The sequence below is a fragment of the Oratosquilla oratoria genome, chromosome 32, assembly GCF_046742065.1.
Source record: "Oratosquilla oratoria isolate Oo_2021 chromosome 32, ASM4674206v1, whole genome shotgun sequence".
In the NCBI taxonomy this organism is placed as follows: Eukaryota; Metazoa; Arthropoda; class Malacostraca; order Stomatopoda; family Squillidae; genus Oratosquilla; species Oratosquilla oratoria.
In genome coordinates this window covers 11,267,723-11,284,044 of record NC_134808.1, presented here as the reverse complement: position 1 = coordinate 11,284,044, position 16,322 = coordinate 11,267,723, and the positions used below count along the sequence as shown (strand labels likewise).

The 16,322-nt window shown below is 40.0% G+C and overlaps 1 protein-coding gene across 8 annotated transcripts in view; it reads right to left on the bottom strand.

Moving 5' to 3' along the window:
* Positions 1–16,322, bottom strand: part of Septin1 (Septin 1) — a 231,472-nt gene that overhangs the window by 59,990 nt on the left and 155,160 nt on the right. For all 8 annotated transcript variants that reach the window (XM_076213809.1, XM_076213811.1, XM_076213808.1 and 5 more), the window contains 2 exons: positions 1,944–2,030; positions 1,210–1,370 (listed from right to left, as the gene is read on the bottom strand). In XM_076213809.1, coding sequence (XP_076069924.1) covers positions 1,210–1,370; positions 1,944–2,030 — 248 coding nt within the window. The remainder of the gene's footprint in view (positions 1–1,209; positions 1,371–1,943; positions 2,031–16,322) is intronic.

Genomic DNA, 16,322 nt, shown 5'->3' with positions numbered 1-16,322 from the left:
GATTGTACTTCCTCTGCAATTATTTGAGATCTAAGCTTTACTTTCAGTGGCCTGTATTGTTTTTCTTTAGAGTATCTGCCTTTTCTGTAGGTCTCCTCGATTTCCCTATCCAAGCCTTGTCTTTCCGCTTGTAATTCTTTCAGTCTTTCCTTAGCGATCTCTTTCCCTTCCTTTTCCCTCTGATGTCTAGGTACACCATGCTTCTCTTTAATGCCATAGATTACAATGCATCTTTTCTTTATCTACTGTGTCCCTAAGTTGCCTTTCTCTTTAATTACTTGGATCACCGTTTCCTTGGTATTTTCCTTGACCTGTTGGTCCATTATTTCTTTTAGGGATACTTTCTGACATTCCTGTTGAACTTTCCACTGTTTATTTCCTGTAAGTCATTTTCTTTGATTTTTTCTTCCACCTTTTCAGTCACTTCTTGCATTTGATCTTTTATCTCCTATCTATGTCTTCACTTTTTAACCTTTCATTTTCTGCCTTTAATTGACTTAATTCCTTTTTTAAGTCATCTATCTCCCTATTATTCTCCTCATTGGCTTTCCTTAGCATAGATACTTCTTTGTACATTGTTTTGTACTCACTTTTGAGTTCTATTAAATCATCCAAAATGTCATTAATATCTCTATTTCTCATTATATTTCTATACCTGGGTTCTCTATCCATTTCTAATCCTCTATGCATAATATTTTCTTACCATTCAAACCCCCCCCAAAAAAAACTCTTTCAAACCTTTGGTATTCCCTTGGTGTCTGAGAAAGACACGTCTTCTTTCGAACGACACCAAGTGGAGTTTTGATTCTACTTTCTTCTAAGCATCTCTTCGCTGGTTCTTTGCCTCTCGGAGTTTCTTCGCTTCTTTCCATTTTTTTTTTAATAAAAGAACAATGAAAAAAAAAAAAGGAGATACAAAGACATTTACATTTTGGTCCCAACGAGCTTTCACTTTCACTACACTGTATCTATGTAAACAACCAGGTCCGCTTTCAAATCATTCATTCGTGAATTGCTAGTCCAGAGACCAAGTGTCAGGGCACCTTTGGATGGAGGTGTGGATGTTGAAGGATTTTGGAGATGGGCACCAGAGATGGTTTTCTGTAACACCCATCTCACAGGACCACTTAATGTAGATATTTGTCACTGCCCCATCACAACTCCTCTATGTAAAGAATTAATAAAGAAACAAGTACATAATTATCATACCCTAGGAGACATCGCAGTTTGATGAAGTCACAGTGGTTAGGGTTCTCTACTTCAATGATGCCCCAAGGATACTGCCGTCCGCGGACTTTACGTCCACTTACATCTAACACTGATGTAGACCCAACTACCGCAAAAGGAACAGATTCCTTTAGCTGCCGCACCTGTGTGATGGTATAAAATGATTAATCATGTTAATGTTTCTATAATCATTATGTGATGTATATGACACCTCCATAAAAAATTTGTGGTTACTCAGAAAAGTACAGTAGTTGCAGCCTGTCATATCATACCATGAAATCCCCACTTTGTTAAAGAACCTTATGGTAAATGGTAAAGTTATAGGTATATCATCTTCTACTATAAAGACATGGCCTGCCTTCACCCCTACATGCCAGGACATATTTGAACAAATATACAGAAGGCATTAGTGAGAAGGTAGTGTGTACATGTGATGGGATGATGTTGGACTAGCTTTATTTGTGCATTTACCTAAATGTCTTGCTAATGCCTACTGTCCCATCAGTGTTCCATCTGGTGGTGCTTTCTTTTTAAATCCCTTATGTATTTTTGTCTATGAGAAGTATGCTGGTGGAGTGGCCCTCCTTGAATACATGTTGGTTTGGAAAGATGGACAGTTTAATTACATTTCATCCTGCTTTATGAGTATGGCTTTTCTTATGAATTACTCCTACATGTACTATGCAATAACAATTTAATAATGTTTCACCACATACCTGCTCTTTGTAATCATCCTCTTCATCACTCTCACTGTCTGGTAAAGGATAAATGTGAATCCCACTCTCAGTAATCTCCTCCATTACCTGATGAAATACTTTTTATTATAATCACAAAAAATGGCAACCTTATCTGCTGTTATCAGCTTTATACATATACAATTCGTCAGCAAAATAAGAAATTAAATCAAAAAGACCTCTATCACCAAACACCATGGGACAAGGTCTATACAACCATTGGATGAAAAATAGAATGAAGAAACAGGGTGGAGGAGTAATATTTTTGACTAAGAAAGGCTTAAATGTGACCAAGATAACAGAAGGGAGGGAAAAAAACAAAAAAAAAAAAAAAAAAAAAATGTAGAATTGATTATGATGAAAATTGAAAACAGTGACATGAAAAGTAGAAAATTTGTAGTAATGTATGTACCCCCCAAAACAGTCTTGGACAGAGAGTGATCATTCCAAACTGTTGGAAGACACAAAGAATGTACTAACTGATTTACTGAAAGGAGGAAATATAGTAATTATGGGTGACTTTAACTCAAAAGAAATATGTTGGGAAGAAATGACAGTGAAGGGTGGAGAAGACCTCTGGGGAAACATACTACTGGATATGACCATTGAATACACAATGACTCAATGGGTAAAGGAAAATACCAGATATAGAAACAATGAGGAACTGTTGAGACTAGATTTAATACTTACATCAGAGCCTGAAATTGTGGACAGAATTGATTACAAAACCCCAATTGGGAAGAGTGACCACTTACTAATAGAGTTCAAACTAAAAGAACAAATGGATTAGAGAAGAAATGAGAATCATAAAAAAGGAAGACTAATGTACAACGAAATGGATTTTGAGAAACTCAGAAAATTCTTTCAAAATGCAAATTGGGAAAACTTCTTAAATGAAGAAACAAACATGGATGAGAAATGAAACATACTAAAAGAAATTTACAATGAGGGAATAAACAAATATGTACCAAAACAAAAAAAAAGGGACGGGGATTGGGACTAGGCATCCTTCTCCTTGTAGCACCACAGGGAACATTCCTAAACAAAAAAGAGAAGGCATAAGAGGGTCTGGGAGTTTTCGAACCAGCACCCTAAGGTTTGGGTCTTTTAATGTGCGTGGATGTGGTACAGATGAGAGTAAAAGGGAAGAGATAGGTAGTATGTTTGTGAGAAGAAAGATGGATGTGTTGGCTTTGAGTGAAACTAAGTTGAAAGGGAAGGGTGAGTGTAAGTTTGGGAGTGTAAGTGGGAGGTTATCAGGAGTAAAGAGAGGGCGAGGGAGGGAAGGGGTGGCTATTCTAGTAAGTGAAGAGACAGGTAAACGTGTAGTGGAGTGGAAGGTTTCCTCAAGGATAATGTGGATGAAGGTGAAACTGGGAAAGGAGATGTGGGTCTTTGTAAGTGCATATGGGCCTGGCAGTGAGAAGAGTGTAGAAGAAAGGGAGGCCTTTTGGATAGACTTAAATGAGTGCATAGAGGATTTAGAAAGAAATGTAAATGTAATAGTACTGGGAGACCTTAATGCTAAGATAGGAAATGGTCCAATCGATGGAGTGGTTGGGAAATGTGGAGTTCCAGGAAAGAATTGTAGTGGAGAGTTGATGGTGGCAATGTGTCTAGAAAGAGAGTTGATGATAGCAAATACAGATAGATGGAGAAAGAGGAAAGGGACAAAAGGTAGGGAGGTTCTTAAGAGTGAACTCTTTGAATGAAAGGGGAAAGGAGAAGGAGTACGAAAAGATGCTGAAGGAGGAGTGGGAGTGAGTAAAGGATAGAGTGGAGCTGGGTGTGGAGGAGGAATGGGGATGGTTCAAGGAGGGAGTCATGAAGTGTGCAAGGATGGTGTGTGGAACAAGAAGGACAGGAGGAAATAGAAGGAAGGGTGGTGAATGGTGGGATGAGGAAACAAAGAAGGTTGTAGAAGAGAAGCCAGCTTTCACACTTTGGTTACAAAATAGGATGAGGGAGTCATATGAGAGGTACAAAGAAAAGAACAGTAAAGCAAAAGGTAAAGGAGCCAAAGAGGAGAGCAGATGTGAAATGGGGTAAGAGTATGACAGAAAATTTTGAAAGTAATAAAAAGATGTTTTGGAAAGAAATTAAGAGGGGAAGAGGAGGCGAATCAAGTAGAGAAGAAAAGGTAAAAGGTGCAGATGGAGAGATGATCATGGAAGAGAAGGCAGTAAGGGGAAGATGGGCAGAATATTTAAGGGAGTTGCTAAATGTGAAGGAGGATAGGGAGGGAAAGATAGTTGCAGTGGGAAATGCAAAGAAAATGAGAGTGATGAGTGAGGAAAATGGAGGAGAAATAAGGAAGGATGAAGTGAAGTTGTTAAGATGATGAAAGCAGGTAAGGCACCTGGTCTGGATGGATGCTATGCAGAATGTCTGAAAAAGGGAGGTACAGTGATGGTGGACTGGTTGGTGAGGTTATTTAATGTTTGCTGGAGAGAGGATAGAGTGCAGGAGGACTGGAGGAGTGCTTGTATAGTTCCTCTTTACAAGGGAAAAGGGGACAAGTGTGAATGTAGTAGTTTCAGAGGGATTAGCTTGTTAACCCCTTCCATACGGTGTCGCACACGTAGGCGTCATGGGGAGCGAGTGTATTCGCGAGGCTGCCATATCGGCGTCTTGATTATATTTATTGTAGTCGCCCCTCCATAATGACATTCTTTCTAATTCTTTTGTAATCGCATTTTCTATGGTTATCAAAATTCACGGGTGAAGAGAGAACGATCGATATAAGCGGTGACTATATTTTATGATGCGAGTATTATTACGACACGTCGTGCGGCTGGCATTGGTTGCTGCCACCGAGATCTAAGTCCATGACGCCTACGTGTGCGGCACCGTATGGAAGGGGTTAAGTGTAGTTGGGAAGGCTTATGGGAGGGTTTTGATTGAGAGGATTAAATGAGGAACAGGAGTAATTGGTGAGGAACAGTGTGGATTTAGGACAGGTAGAGGTTGTGTAGATCAGATCTTTGTGGTAAGACAAATATGTGAGAAAGCTATAGGAAAGGGGAAGGATGTTTTTTGGGCTTTTATGGATCTGGAAAAGGCTTATGATAGGGTAGACAGAAAGGCAATGTGGGAGGTTATGTAGATACATGGGATAGGAGGAAAGGTTCTGGGATCTGTCAAGAGTTTTTATGAGAGTAGTAGAGCTTGTGTCAGGATTGGAAATGGAGAGAGTGAGTGGTTCAAGGTAAAGGTGGGACTTCGTCAAGGATGCGTTATGTCGCCCTGGCTGTTCAACGTATACATGGATGGGGTGGTGCGAGAGGTAAATGCAAGGGTAGTGGCCAAAGGATTGGAGATGGTTAAAGAAAATGGAGAAAAGTGGGAGGTGAGCCAGCTGTTGTTTGCAGACGACACTGTGCTTGTGGCAGGATCGGAGGAGGGATTGAGGAAGTTGGTGGCAGAGTTTGGGAGAGTATGTGATAGAAGAAAGCTAAAGATAAATATGGGTAAAAGTAAGGTGAGATGTACAAGGGGTGAAAGTGGCAGTACAATGGAGGTGAGCATTAAGGGAGAGCGACTGGAGGAAGTGGATAGTTTTAGATACTTGGGTGCAAATGTGGCAGGAAAAGGTAGAGTGAACGTGGAGGTAGAATGTAGATTGAGAGAAACGAGTAAATGCCTTGGTGGATTAAAGAGTGTAATAAGGAATAGACATTTGGGAATGGATGCTAAGAGGAGACTGTATGAAGGAGTGATTGTGCCAACAGCACTGTATGGGGCGGAAACATGGAACATAAGAGAGGACGAGAGAAGGAGTTGGAATGTGTTTGAGATGAGGTGTCTGAGAAGTATGATGGGGGTTACTAGGCTAGATAGAGTGAGAAATGAGGAGGTGAGGAGGAGAACAGGGGTGGAAAAGGAGCTGGGAGATAGGGTTGATGAAAGAATATTAGGATGGTTTGGACACATGGAAAGAATGAGTGAAGAAAGATTAGTAAAAGAGGTATGGAAGGCAGATATGGAGGGAGTGAACATGAGGGGACGTCCTAGGATGAGGTGGATGGATGGGGTGAAGGGGGCTTTGGGGAAGAGGGGAATGTCTGTTGAGGAAGGACAGGAGAGGACAGAAGACAGGGGTGAATGGAGAATGGTTGTATATGGATGTTGTTGTGATTACATGAGGTGGAATGGGTAGGGGGGAGGTAGTATGTGTGAGCAAAATTTGACACAGTCCGAAGGGATTTCTCCCCGTCTTCTCCTTTTATGCAATGGGGGGACGGAGAGGGGGGTCGCCGATTTAATGAAGCGGACTTGCTGTGGATGTGCTGTGTCTTGCGACACTGCTTCTGACCCAGGGCAGTGGACAAGGTGCAGGGATGACCCGTCATCCAGGAGGTGCTGAGATAAGAGGGAGGGTGGAGGGGTGTGGTGGAGTGTATTCAGGGATGGAATGGGTGGAAATGATTTTATGCCTTTCCCTTTTTTGCTACCTTCCTTGTAAGGGGTAAAAAGCCATGGTATGTGTATGTATGTGGAAAGAATACAAAGAGCAACGACAAATATGGCACTAACACTCTCCAAATTGACATACAAAGATTGTCCAAACTGGAACTACCAACTCTGGAACAAAGAAGAGAAAGAGATCTACTGACTATCTATAGAATCATAAAAGAAATGGAAGTCTTAGATAGAGATGCTTTACTAAAATGGGACAAGAGAAAAACAAGACATGAAAAGAAACTCAAAAAGGATAGTTATAGAAGAGATCTGAAAAAGAATAGCTTCACAAACAGAGTGGTGGATATCTGGAATAAATTAGATAAGGCAACAGTGTGTGCAAATATTATTCAAGAATTTAAGAACAAACTTGATACTGAAAGATGCAAAGACGAGTCATTACGAGCATAGCTCCCTTCCCATATAATACAACTAGGTAAATACGAGCAATTTAAAATTACAATTTAATCCAACAATTGCAATCAACCAATCCATTGCACACCCAGGTGATTGCCAATAGCCATTGTACTGATCCAAAAGTCACTCATGGAAGCATTATTGTGTTATTGTCTATGAGTGGTTAGAGTGGGACAGTCTAAAATGAGATGTTCAGAGTCTTCTGTATGATGGTTGTATCTGGAATAGTGTTTTTGTGGCCAAGCCTATTCTGTGTACCAGATCTGCTCCTGTTTTATCACATTAGGAGATCAGTACCTTGGCATGTGCCCTCCCACTTCTATTTCCCAGTGTCACAGAAACCAAATAAGGCCAATACACTTACCCTATATGAACAAAATCCATAAACTAAACACACACATGCCAATCTTGGTACAATCACTTTCCAAAGAAGTGGAACTATTGACTGTCCTTAACAACTTTCCCTTCTCGTATATATATCTGCAAAACCTCCTACAATGATTGATTGACTTTGCACAATGTATTTCTGTCAACTCTATCATAAGCCTTCTCCATATCCATAAATACATTAAAAATATTCCTTATCTTTTACCTACAAATTCTTACATATTTGCCCTACCACAAAAACTGATCCATGCACCCTCTATCTTACTTGGTCTAACAGTTGATACCCATATGATATTGAGCCCACAAGGACCTGACAGTGAGAATCAACAAGAAAATAAACCTATTGAAAACCATTGCAAGTACAGACTTTGGGAAACAAAGAGACTCTAATAACCATGAACAAACAGAACCACCCTACAATACATCTCCATAGCATGGTTTCCAACAATCAACATATCAAACATAAACAACTTACAAATACTATCTTACTTGGTCTAACAGTTGATACCCATATGACATTGAGCCCACAAGGACCTGACAGTGAGAATCAACAAGAAAATAAACCTAATGAAAACCATTGCAAGTACAGGTAAACGTCGACTTACGATGGCCGCGATATGATATATTTAACCCCTTCCATACGGTGCCGCACACGTAGGCGTCATGAGGAGCAAGTGGATTCGCAACGCTGCCATATCGGCGTCTTGATTATATTTATTGTAGTCGCCCCTGTGTTTTTACATTCTCTCAAATGTGCCCTGAATCCCATTCTGTGGTTTTCAAATTCGCGGGTGAAAGAGAGAACGATCGATATAAGCGGTGACTATATTTTATGATGCGAGTATTATTACGACACGTCGTACGGCTGGCATTGGCTGCTGCCCGCGAGATTTAAGTCCCGTACTGAAAATACATATTATAGTGTTTGAATATGGTAAAAAGGATAAAAATAATTAAATAAATTACTGTACATGTTTAATAGGCTATATTCAGTATCTCTGGTGGTTAATATACAGGTAGTCTAGGTACAGTGACCACGGAACAGAGTGATACACAAATTGGGGATCGACTTATGATGAAATCGTCTTCCGATGGATCTATCGAAACCTAATGCCATCGTAAGTCGACGTTTACCTGTACAGACTTTGGGAAACAGAGACTCTAATAACCATGAACAAACAGAACCACCCTACAATACATCTCCATAGCATGGTTTCCAACAATCAACATATCAAACATAAACATCTTACAAATACTACAGAATGGAGCACAGAGAGTAATAACATACATATACCAATGGCTTTTTTCCCCCTTACACGGGCATAGCCAAAAAGAAAAAGGCATAGAAACCACTCCCACCCATTCCATCCCCTACATACACTCCTGTCCACCCTCTTCCCTCCTCTCATTTTGGCACCTCCCGGATGATGGGTCATCCCTGGATCCTGTCCACTGCCCTGGGTCAGAAGCAGTGTCGCAAGACACAGTACATCAACAGCAAGGCCGCTTCATTAATTCAGCGACCCCCCCTCTCCGTCCCCTCATACAAAAAAGAAGACAGGGAGAAATCCCTCTGAGCTGCATCAAATTATTTCTCATACATACTTCTTCACCCCCCATCACCCACCCACTCCCCCTCATGCATCACAGCATCGTCTATCCACAACCCTTCTCCATTCACCCCTATCCTCTGTTCTCTCCCGTCCTTCCTCAACAGACATTCCTCTCTTTTGTAATGCCCCTTTTACCCCATCCATCCATCTCATCCTAGGACGCCCCCTCATATTCACTCCTTCCACACCTCTTTTACTAATCTTTCTTCACTCATTCTTTCCATGTGTCCAAACCATCCTATTACTCTTTCATCAACCCTATCTCCCAACTCCCTTTCCACCCCTGTTCTCCTCACCTCCTCATTTCTCACTCTATCTAGCCTAGTAACCCCTATCATACTTCTCAGATATTTCATCTGCAAAAGGCACCAAGGTACCACACAAAAAATTAATAAACTAAATTGAAAAAAATAGGAGGAATTCAAGGCAGGCTGTTGGAATGGATGAAGGACTTTCTAAATGGAACAAAGATGAGAGTGGTACTTAAAATAGTAACTCGAAATGGGAAGAAATAACAAGTGGCATCCCTCAGGGCTCTGTTTTGGCTCCCTTAATGTTTGCCATATACATAAATGATATAGACAAAGGAGCGAATTGTTACATGAATTTCTCTGCTGATGATGCAAAATAGCTCAAGAGAGTGAAAACAGAAGAAGATTGCAGATCGTTACAAGATAACCTACCGTATATTTCCGTGTATAAGACGAGGTACAAAATTAGAGCAAATTTTCATGAACTTATCTCATATTGGAAGTATAAGAAGACTGCTAAATTACAAAAGCATCAGTGTATCAAATCTACCGTACAAAAAGAATTGTTTTGATTACGTTTGTCAGCTGTTTTTTCCACTTTTTCTCTTTTCTTTCTCATTACTTAACTGTATCCTTACACCAGATAATTTACTTACTGTATCCTTATAGATTCAAAATAAATGAAATAACAAAGCAAATCATGTATTATGATTTTCTGAGAACACACATCAATTAACTAACAAAAATTATTTGTTTACGTTCCTGGTTCAACTACTGTAATATATTTTTTCTTTATTGATAAATAAACGTTTTATGTACTGTAATTCAAAATTGTTATTTTCAGTCTTAAAAATTACTGAAAAGTTAGCGAAAGAAAAAGGTTTCTATGAACGCAACCAGTGTTCGATGTTTACATTTTTCAGCTGTGTTAAATGTGTTTACATAGAGTATCAAAAGTACCGTAATTTCATTAATATAGAATTATTCCTCGAATTTATTAACAATTGCCATTTACTATAAAGATATGCCAATGATATATAAGGTAAATATGGTTTAATTACCTTTATTACCAGTTCTTATCATAATGTGAATCATTTCCTGTGTATCAGTGGTTATCGGCAGGCTAGCCTATCAAGTCATCTCGCGTAGAATTCAAGGTCTGATTTTTATAATGGTAGTATAAGACGACCCCCAATTTTAAGGGGTGAATTTTTGGATTTTAGGGTCGTCTTATACGTGGAAATATACAGTACATAAAATATGGCAATGGAGTCAGAAATACAAAATGAATTTCAACATCAAGAAATGTAGCATAATGGAGTTCGGAAAAGGCAAAAATAGAGTTTCGGGAAAATATATGATTGGAGACAAAGAAGTAAAGAAAGTTAACTCAGAGAGGGACCTATGAATAATCATCTCAAGTGACTTGACACCTGACAAACATGTAAACAAGATATTTGGAGAGACTTACAATTTGTTAAGATCAATGAAGGTGGCATTCAACTACATGGATGAAGAGATGGTTAAGAAATTAATTGTTACATTGATAAGACCGAAACTAGAATATGCTATATCAATGTGGGCACCTAGCACAAAGAAAAACATGAAGAAATTAGAAAGAATCCAAAGTGTGGCGACTAAGATGGCACCTAAACTATCAAATATGACATACGAACAAAGATTGGAGAAATTACAACTGACAATGTCAGAGCAGAGAAGGGAGAGAGGCGATTTGTTGACCATTTTCAGAATTATGAAAGGAATGGAAGTTCTTGATAGAGATGATCTATTAAAATGGGACAAAAGAGAAACAAGAGGACATGCAAAGAAACTAAAGAAAGACAGCTACAGAAGAGATCTGAAAAAGAACAGTTTCCCACACAAAGTGATTGACATCTGGAACAAATTGAACAATGAAACAGTTAATGCCAGAACTATACATGAATTCAAGAGCAAATTGGATGTGGAGAGATACAAAAATGGGTCAAAACAAACATAGCTCTAGTCCCGTAAAATACAACTAGGTAAATACATTCAAACTCCTCTCTTCCTCTCTTATGTTCCATGTTTCTGCCCTGTACAGTGCTGTCGGCACAATCACTCCTTCATATTACCTCTTAGCATCCATTCCCAAATGTCTATTTCTCATTACACTTTTTAATCCACCAAGGCATTTACTTGCTTCTCTCAGTCTACATTCTACCTCCACTCCCACTCCTTCCTTTCCTGCCACATTTGTACCCAAGTATCTAAAACTACCTACTTCCTCCAGTCTCTCTCCCTTAATGCTCACTTCCAGTCTGCTGTCACTCTCTCCCCTTATACATCTGATCCCCTTACTTTTGCCCACATTTATCTTTAGCTTCCTTCTTTCACACACCTTCTCAAACTCTGTCACTAACTTCCTCAACCACTCCTCTGATCCTGCTACACGCTCAGTGTCATCAGCAAACAATAACTGGCTTATTTCCCACTTTTCTCCATTTTCTTTAACCATCTCCAACCCCTGACCCACTACCCTTGCATTCACCTCTCGCACCACCCCATCCATGTATAGATTGAACAGCCAGGAGACATAAATTCTTGCTCCCCTCACTTTCCTCTAAAAAATTGCTCTCTTTTGTAAAGCCTGACAGGAAAATTTTGTTCATTATTTCTGTCTGAGCTGAGGCCTCCTCAAAGTTATTACCACCCACTATCAGCTAGGAGAATACTTCCCTGTGCCTCAATTTACCAATGATAAACCTGTAAAACAGTTAATCTTTTCATTTATCTACAATACCTCCCTGTGAATTCTTGTATAGTCCTCTCTAGCTTGCTTCTAAGCTTTTGTTTTATTGCTTTTTCTCTTCCTCCATTTTCCCTAAGCCATACCTGTTTTTTTTTTCCAATCACATCTTTGTTCACTCCCAGATTGTGAATGTCAAGAAAGATTTCCCATTCCCTCATTATTCCCATGGCATTCTTGAATTCTTCCTAGTCTACTTCAAAGAATTTCTTCAACTTTAACCTACCTTCCTAAAACTGAGTCTCCCTTGCCTGTATGATTCATTCTTTGTCTCTATTTCCTCATCCTCCAACTGAAATTCAGTTGTTTCATGGTCACTGCTAGCTGGCTGAGTGAGTTAGGGCATCACTACTTGTGACAGAGGTCAATGTGAAAGCAGTTCAAACCCTGCCACTGATGAGTTGAACTAAGGGCATGATTCATTAAATTCCATGCTACAAAGTCCTCTGTAAGGGGCACCATCCTAGCCTCCTGATAGAGGGAGTTTCGTGACATTAAACTGACTAATCATTATCATTATCAATCGCCTGGTCACTTTTTCCTATGGGGGAAAGTTAGTTGAAGATGATGATGTCTGGCTCATTGGTTAGTAGCAAATCTAATCTTGGGGGAATGTCATCTCTTACCTAAGTCACTTCTTTTACCCACTGGATCATTGTATTCTCCATTGCTATACTTAACAAGGTATTTCCCCAGGAATCTGCCTTAACAATTGCTTCCCATTCATTCCAGTTGACCTTACTGCAATCACAATCCCCATGAAGGGCTAAATTGTTATTTTGTCCATTAGTTTTCTTTAGGAAGAGTTATGTTTAATAACATTTCTTGATATTCAACTTCATTCCAAGTTCTTGTCTTTGGGGGGCATATGTCATCATAACATCTCTTTTACTCTGCCCATTAGTTCTAATCTTCAGGTGAATTATTTCAGCCTTGCCTTCACTCAGATTTGTTTCTCCCACCTTTATATCATTTCTCATAACAACTATTGCTCCTTCACCCATTTTGTATTCTTTTTTTCTCCAGGAGGTGTATCTGTTGTTTCCCAAGAGTACATAAACATTTTTTGAGAGTTTCATCACCATCAATTAGAAGCTCCAGGGAGTGTATTGCTTCACTCACACACCATAAGACCACATGTTGAAAGGATGTGAAGAAATACAGTTTTCCAAATACATACATATATACATATGCCAAAGGCTTTTTCCCCCTACACAGGGGGTAGCCAAAAAGAAAAAGGCATAGAAACCACTCCCACACATTCCATTTTCCATATATTCCACTCCCCACCACCCTCCTCCCCCCCTTTTATCTTGGCACCTCTTGGATGACAGGTCATCCCTGCATCCTGTCCACTGCCCTGGGTCGGAAGCAGTGTCGCAAGACACAGCACATCCACAGCAAGGCCGCTTCATAAATTCGGCAACCCCCCTCTCCATCCCCCCATGCAGAAAAGGAGAAGACGAGGAGAAATCCCTTTGGGCTGCGTCAATTTTTTTCTCATACATACTTCCTCACTCCCCACCCACTCCCCCTCATGCATCACAGCATCATCTATACACAACCCCTCTCCATTCACCCCTATTTTCTGTCCTCTCCCGTCCTTCCTCAACAGACATTCCTCTCTTTTGTAATGCCCCTTTCACCCCATCCATCCATCTCATCCTAGGACGCCCCCTTATATTCACTCCTTCCACACCTCTTTTACTAATCTTTCTTCACTCATTCTTTCCATGTGTCCAAACCATCCCAATACTCTTTCATCAACTCTATCTCCCAGCTCCCTTTTCACCCCTATTATCCTCCTCATTTCTCACTCTATCCAGCCTAGTAACCCCTATCATACTTCTCAGACATTTCATCTCAAACACATTCAAACTCCTTCTCTCTTCCTCTCTCATGTTCCATGTTTCTGCCCCGTACAGTGCTGTTGACACAATCACTCCTTCATACAACCTCCTCTCAGCATCCATTCCCAGATGTCTACCTCTCATTACACTTTTCAGTCCACCAAGGCACTCGCTTCTCTCAATCTACATTCCACCTCTACCCGCACTCCTCCCTTTCTTGCCACACTCGCACCCAAGTATCCAAAACTATCCACTTCCTCCAGTCTCTCACCCCCAGCCTGCTGTCACTCTCTCCCCTTGTACATCTTATCACCTTAATTTTGCCCACATTCATCCCCAGCTTCCCCCCTCACACACCCTCCCAATCTCCGTCACCAACCTCCTCAATCCCTCCTCCGATCCTGCTACAAGCGCAGTGTCGTCCGCAAACAACAACTGGCTCACCTCCCACTTTTCTCCATTTTCTTTAATCATCTCCAACCCCTGACCCACTACCCTTGCATTCACCTCTCGCACCACCCCATCCATGTAAAGATTGAACAGCCAGTTTGATCTTAAATGCTTGTATAGTTTTTGCATTCATTGTTTCTTCATTCAGTTTGTTCCGGATATCTATCACTCTGTGTGGGAAACTATTCTTTTTCAGATATCTTCTGTAATTATCCTTTTTAAGTTTCATGTCCTCTTGTTTTTCTTCTGTCCCACTTTAATAAATCATCTCTATCAAGGACTTCTAACCCTTTCATAATTATGTATATGGTTGGCAGGTCTCCTCTTTCTCTTCTTTGTTCCAGGGTAGGTAGTTCGAGTTTATCCAATATTTGTTCATATGGCAAATTTGAGAGTGTTGGTGTCATCTTTGTCATTGCTCTTTGAAGTCTTTCTAATTTCTTTATGTTCTTTTTAGTACTAGGTGTTCAGTGTTGCAACGTACTCCAATTTTGGTCTTATCAATGTAACTAATATTTTCTTTACCATTTCTTCATCCATGTAGTCAAAAGTCACTTTCATTGATCCTAATAAATTGAAAGTTTTTCGGACTAATTTGTTGATATGTTTGTCTGGTGTCATGTCATTGGTGATAGTTACTCCTAGGCACCTTTCTGAGTTAACTTTTTTAATTTCCTTTGTACCAATTTTGTATTGTCCTGATAGTCTGTTTTTACTTTTTCTAAATTCCATTATACTACATTTCTTGATGTTGAAATTCACTTCACTCTTCTGACTCCATTTCCAGATTTTGTCCAGGTCTTTGCATCGTATGCAAACCAGTTCATATAACATTCCATGTCAATTATATATATGGCAAACATTATTGAAGCTAATACAGAACCTTATTGGACTCCACTTATCATTCCTTCCCAGGATGAGTTCTTGTCTCTAAGTACCACCCTTATTTTTCTCCCATTCAAGAAATCTTTCATCCATTCCAATAACTTTTCTTATATTCTGCCTATCATTCATTTCAATTTTTCTTAGTAGCTTTTTTTGTGGTACTTTGTCAAGTGCCTTTTGTAAATTGGCACAATCTTCCCATCTGTCCTTTTCTTGAATTATTTCTATTAATCTTGAATAAAAGCATATTAAATTTGTGGCACATGATCTTCCACTTCTAAATAAAAATTATTTTGGATTTAGTATTTTGTTGTCCTCCAAGTATCAGATAATTTTCTGGTGGAAGGTAAATTGAGAGTGAAGAATAGGTGGAGAAAGAGGAAAGGGGCAGAAGGTGGGGAGGCACTTAGAGTGAACTGCTTACATGAGAAAGAAAAGGAGAAGGAGTATAAGAAGAAGATGAGAGAGGAGTGGGAGGGAGTGAAGGATAGAGTAGAACTAGGAGTGGAGGAGGAATGGGGATGGTTCAAGGAGGGAGTCACAAGGTGCGTAAAGATGGTGTGTGGAACAAGGAGGATGGGAGGAAATAGAAGGAAGAGTAGTGAGTGGTGGGATGAGAAAGCAAAGAAGGGTTTAGAAGAGAAGAAGCAGGCTTTCATAGATTGGCTACAAATTAGGACAAGGGAATTGCATGAGAGGTACAAAGTAAAGAGAAGGGAAGTTAAGCATAAGATAAAGGAAGCAAAGAGGAGGGTAGAGTTCCGGAGGGCTGGAGGAGTGCCTGTTTAGTTCCACTTTACAAGGGAAAAGGGGACAAGTGTGAGTGTAGTAGTTTCATAGGGATTAGGTTGTTGAGTGTAGTTGGGAAGGCTTATGGGAGGGTCTTGATTGCGAGGATTAGAAGAGGAAGAGAGGGAGTAATTGGTGAGGAACAGTGTGGTTTTAAGACAGGTACGGGTTGTGTAGATCATATTTTTGTGATATGACAGATATGTGAGAAAGCTATAGGAAAAGGTAAGGATATTTTTTTCAGCTTTTATGGATCTGGAAAAGGCTTATGACAGGGTAGACAGGAAGGCACTGTGGGAGGTACTGCAGATATGTGGGACAGGAGGAAAGCTGTTAAGAGCAGTTAAGACTTTTTACGATAGTAGTACATGGAGAGATGATACATACATACATATACCAAGGCTTTTTCCCCCTTCCAAGGGAGGTAGCCACAAAAGGAAAGGCATAAAAACACTCCCACCCATTTCATC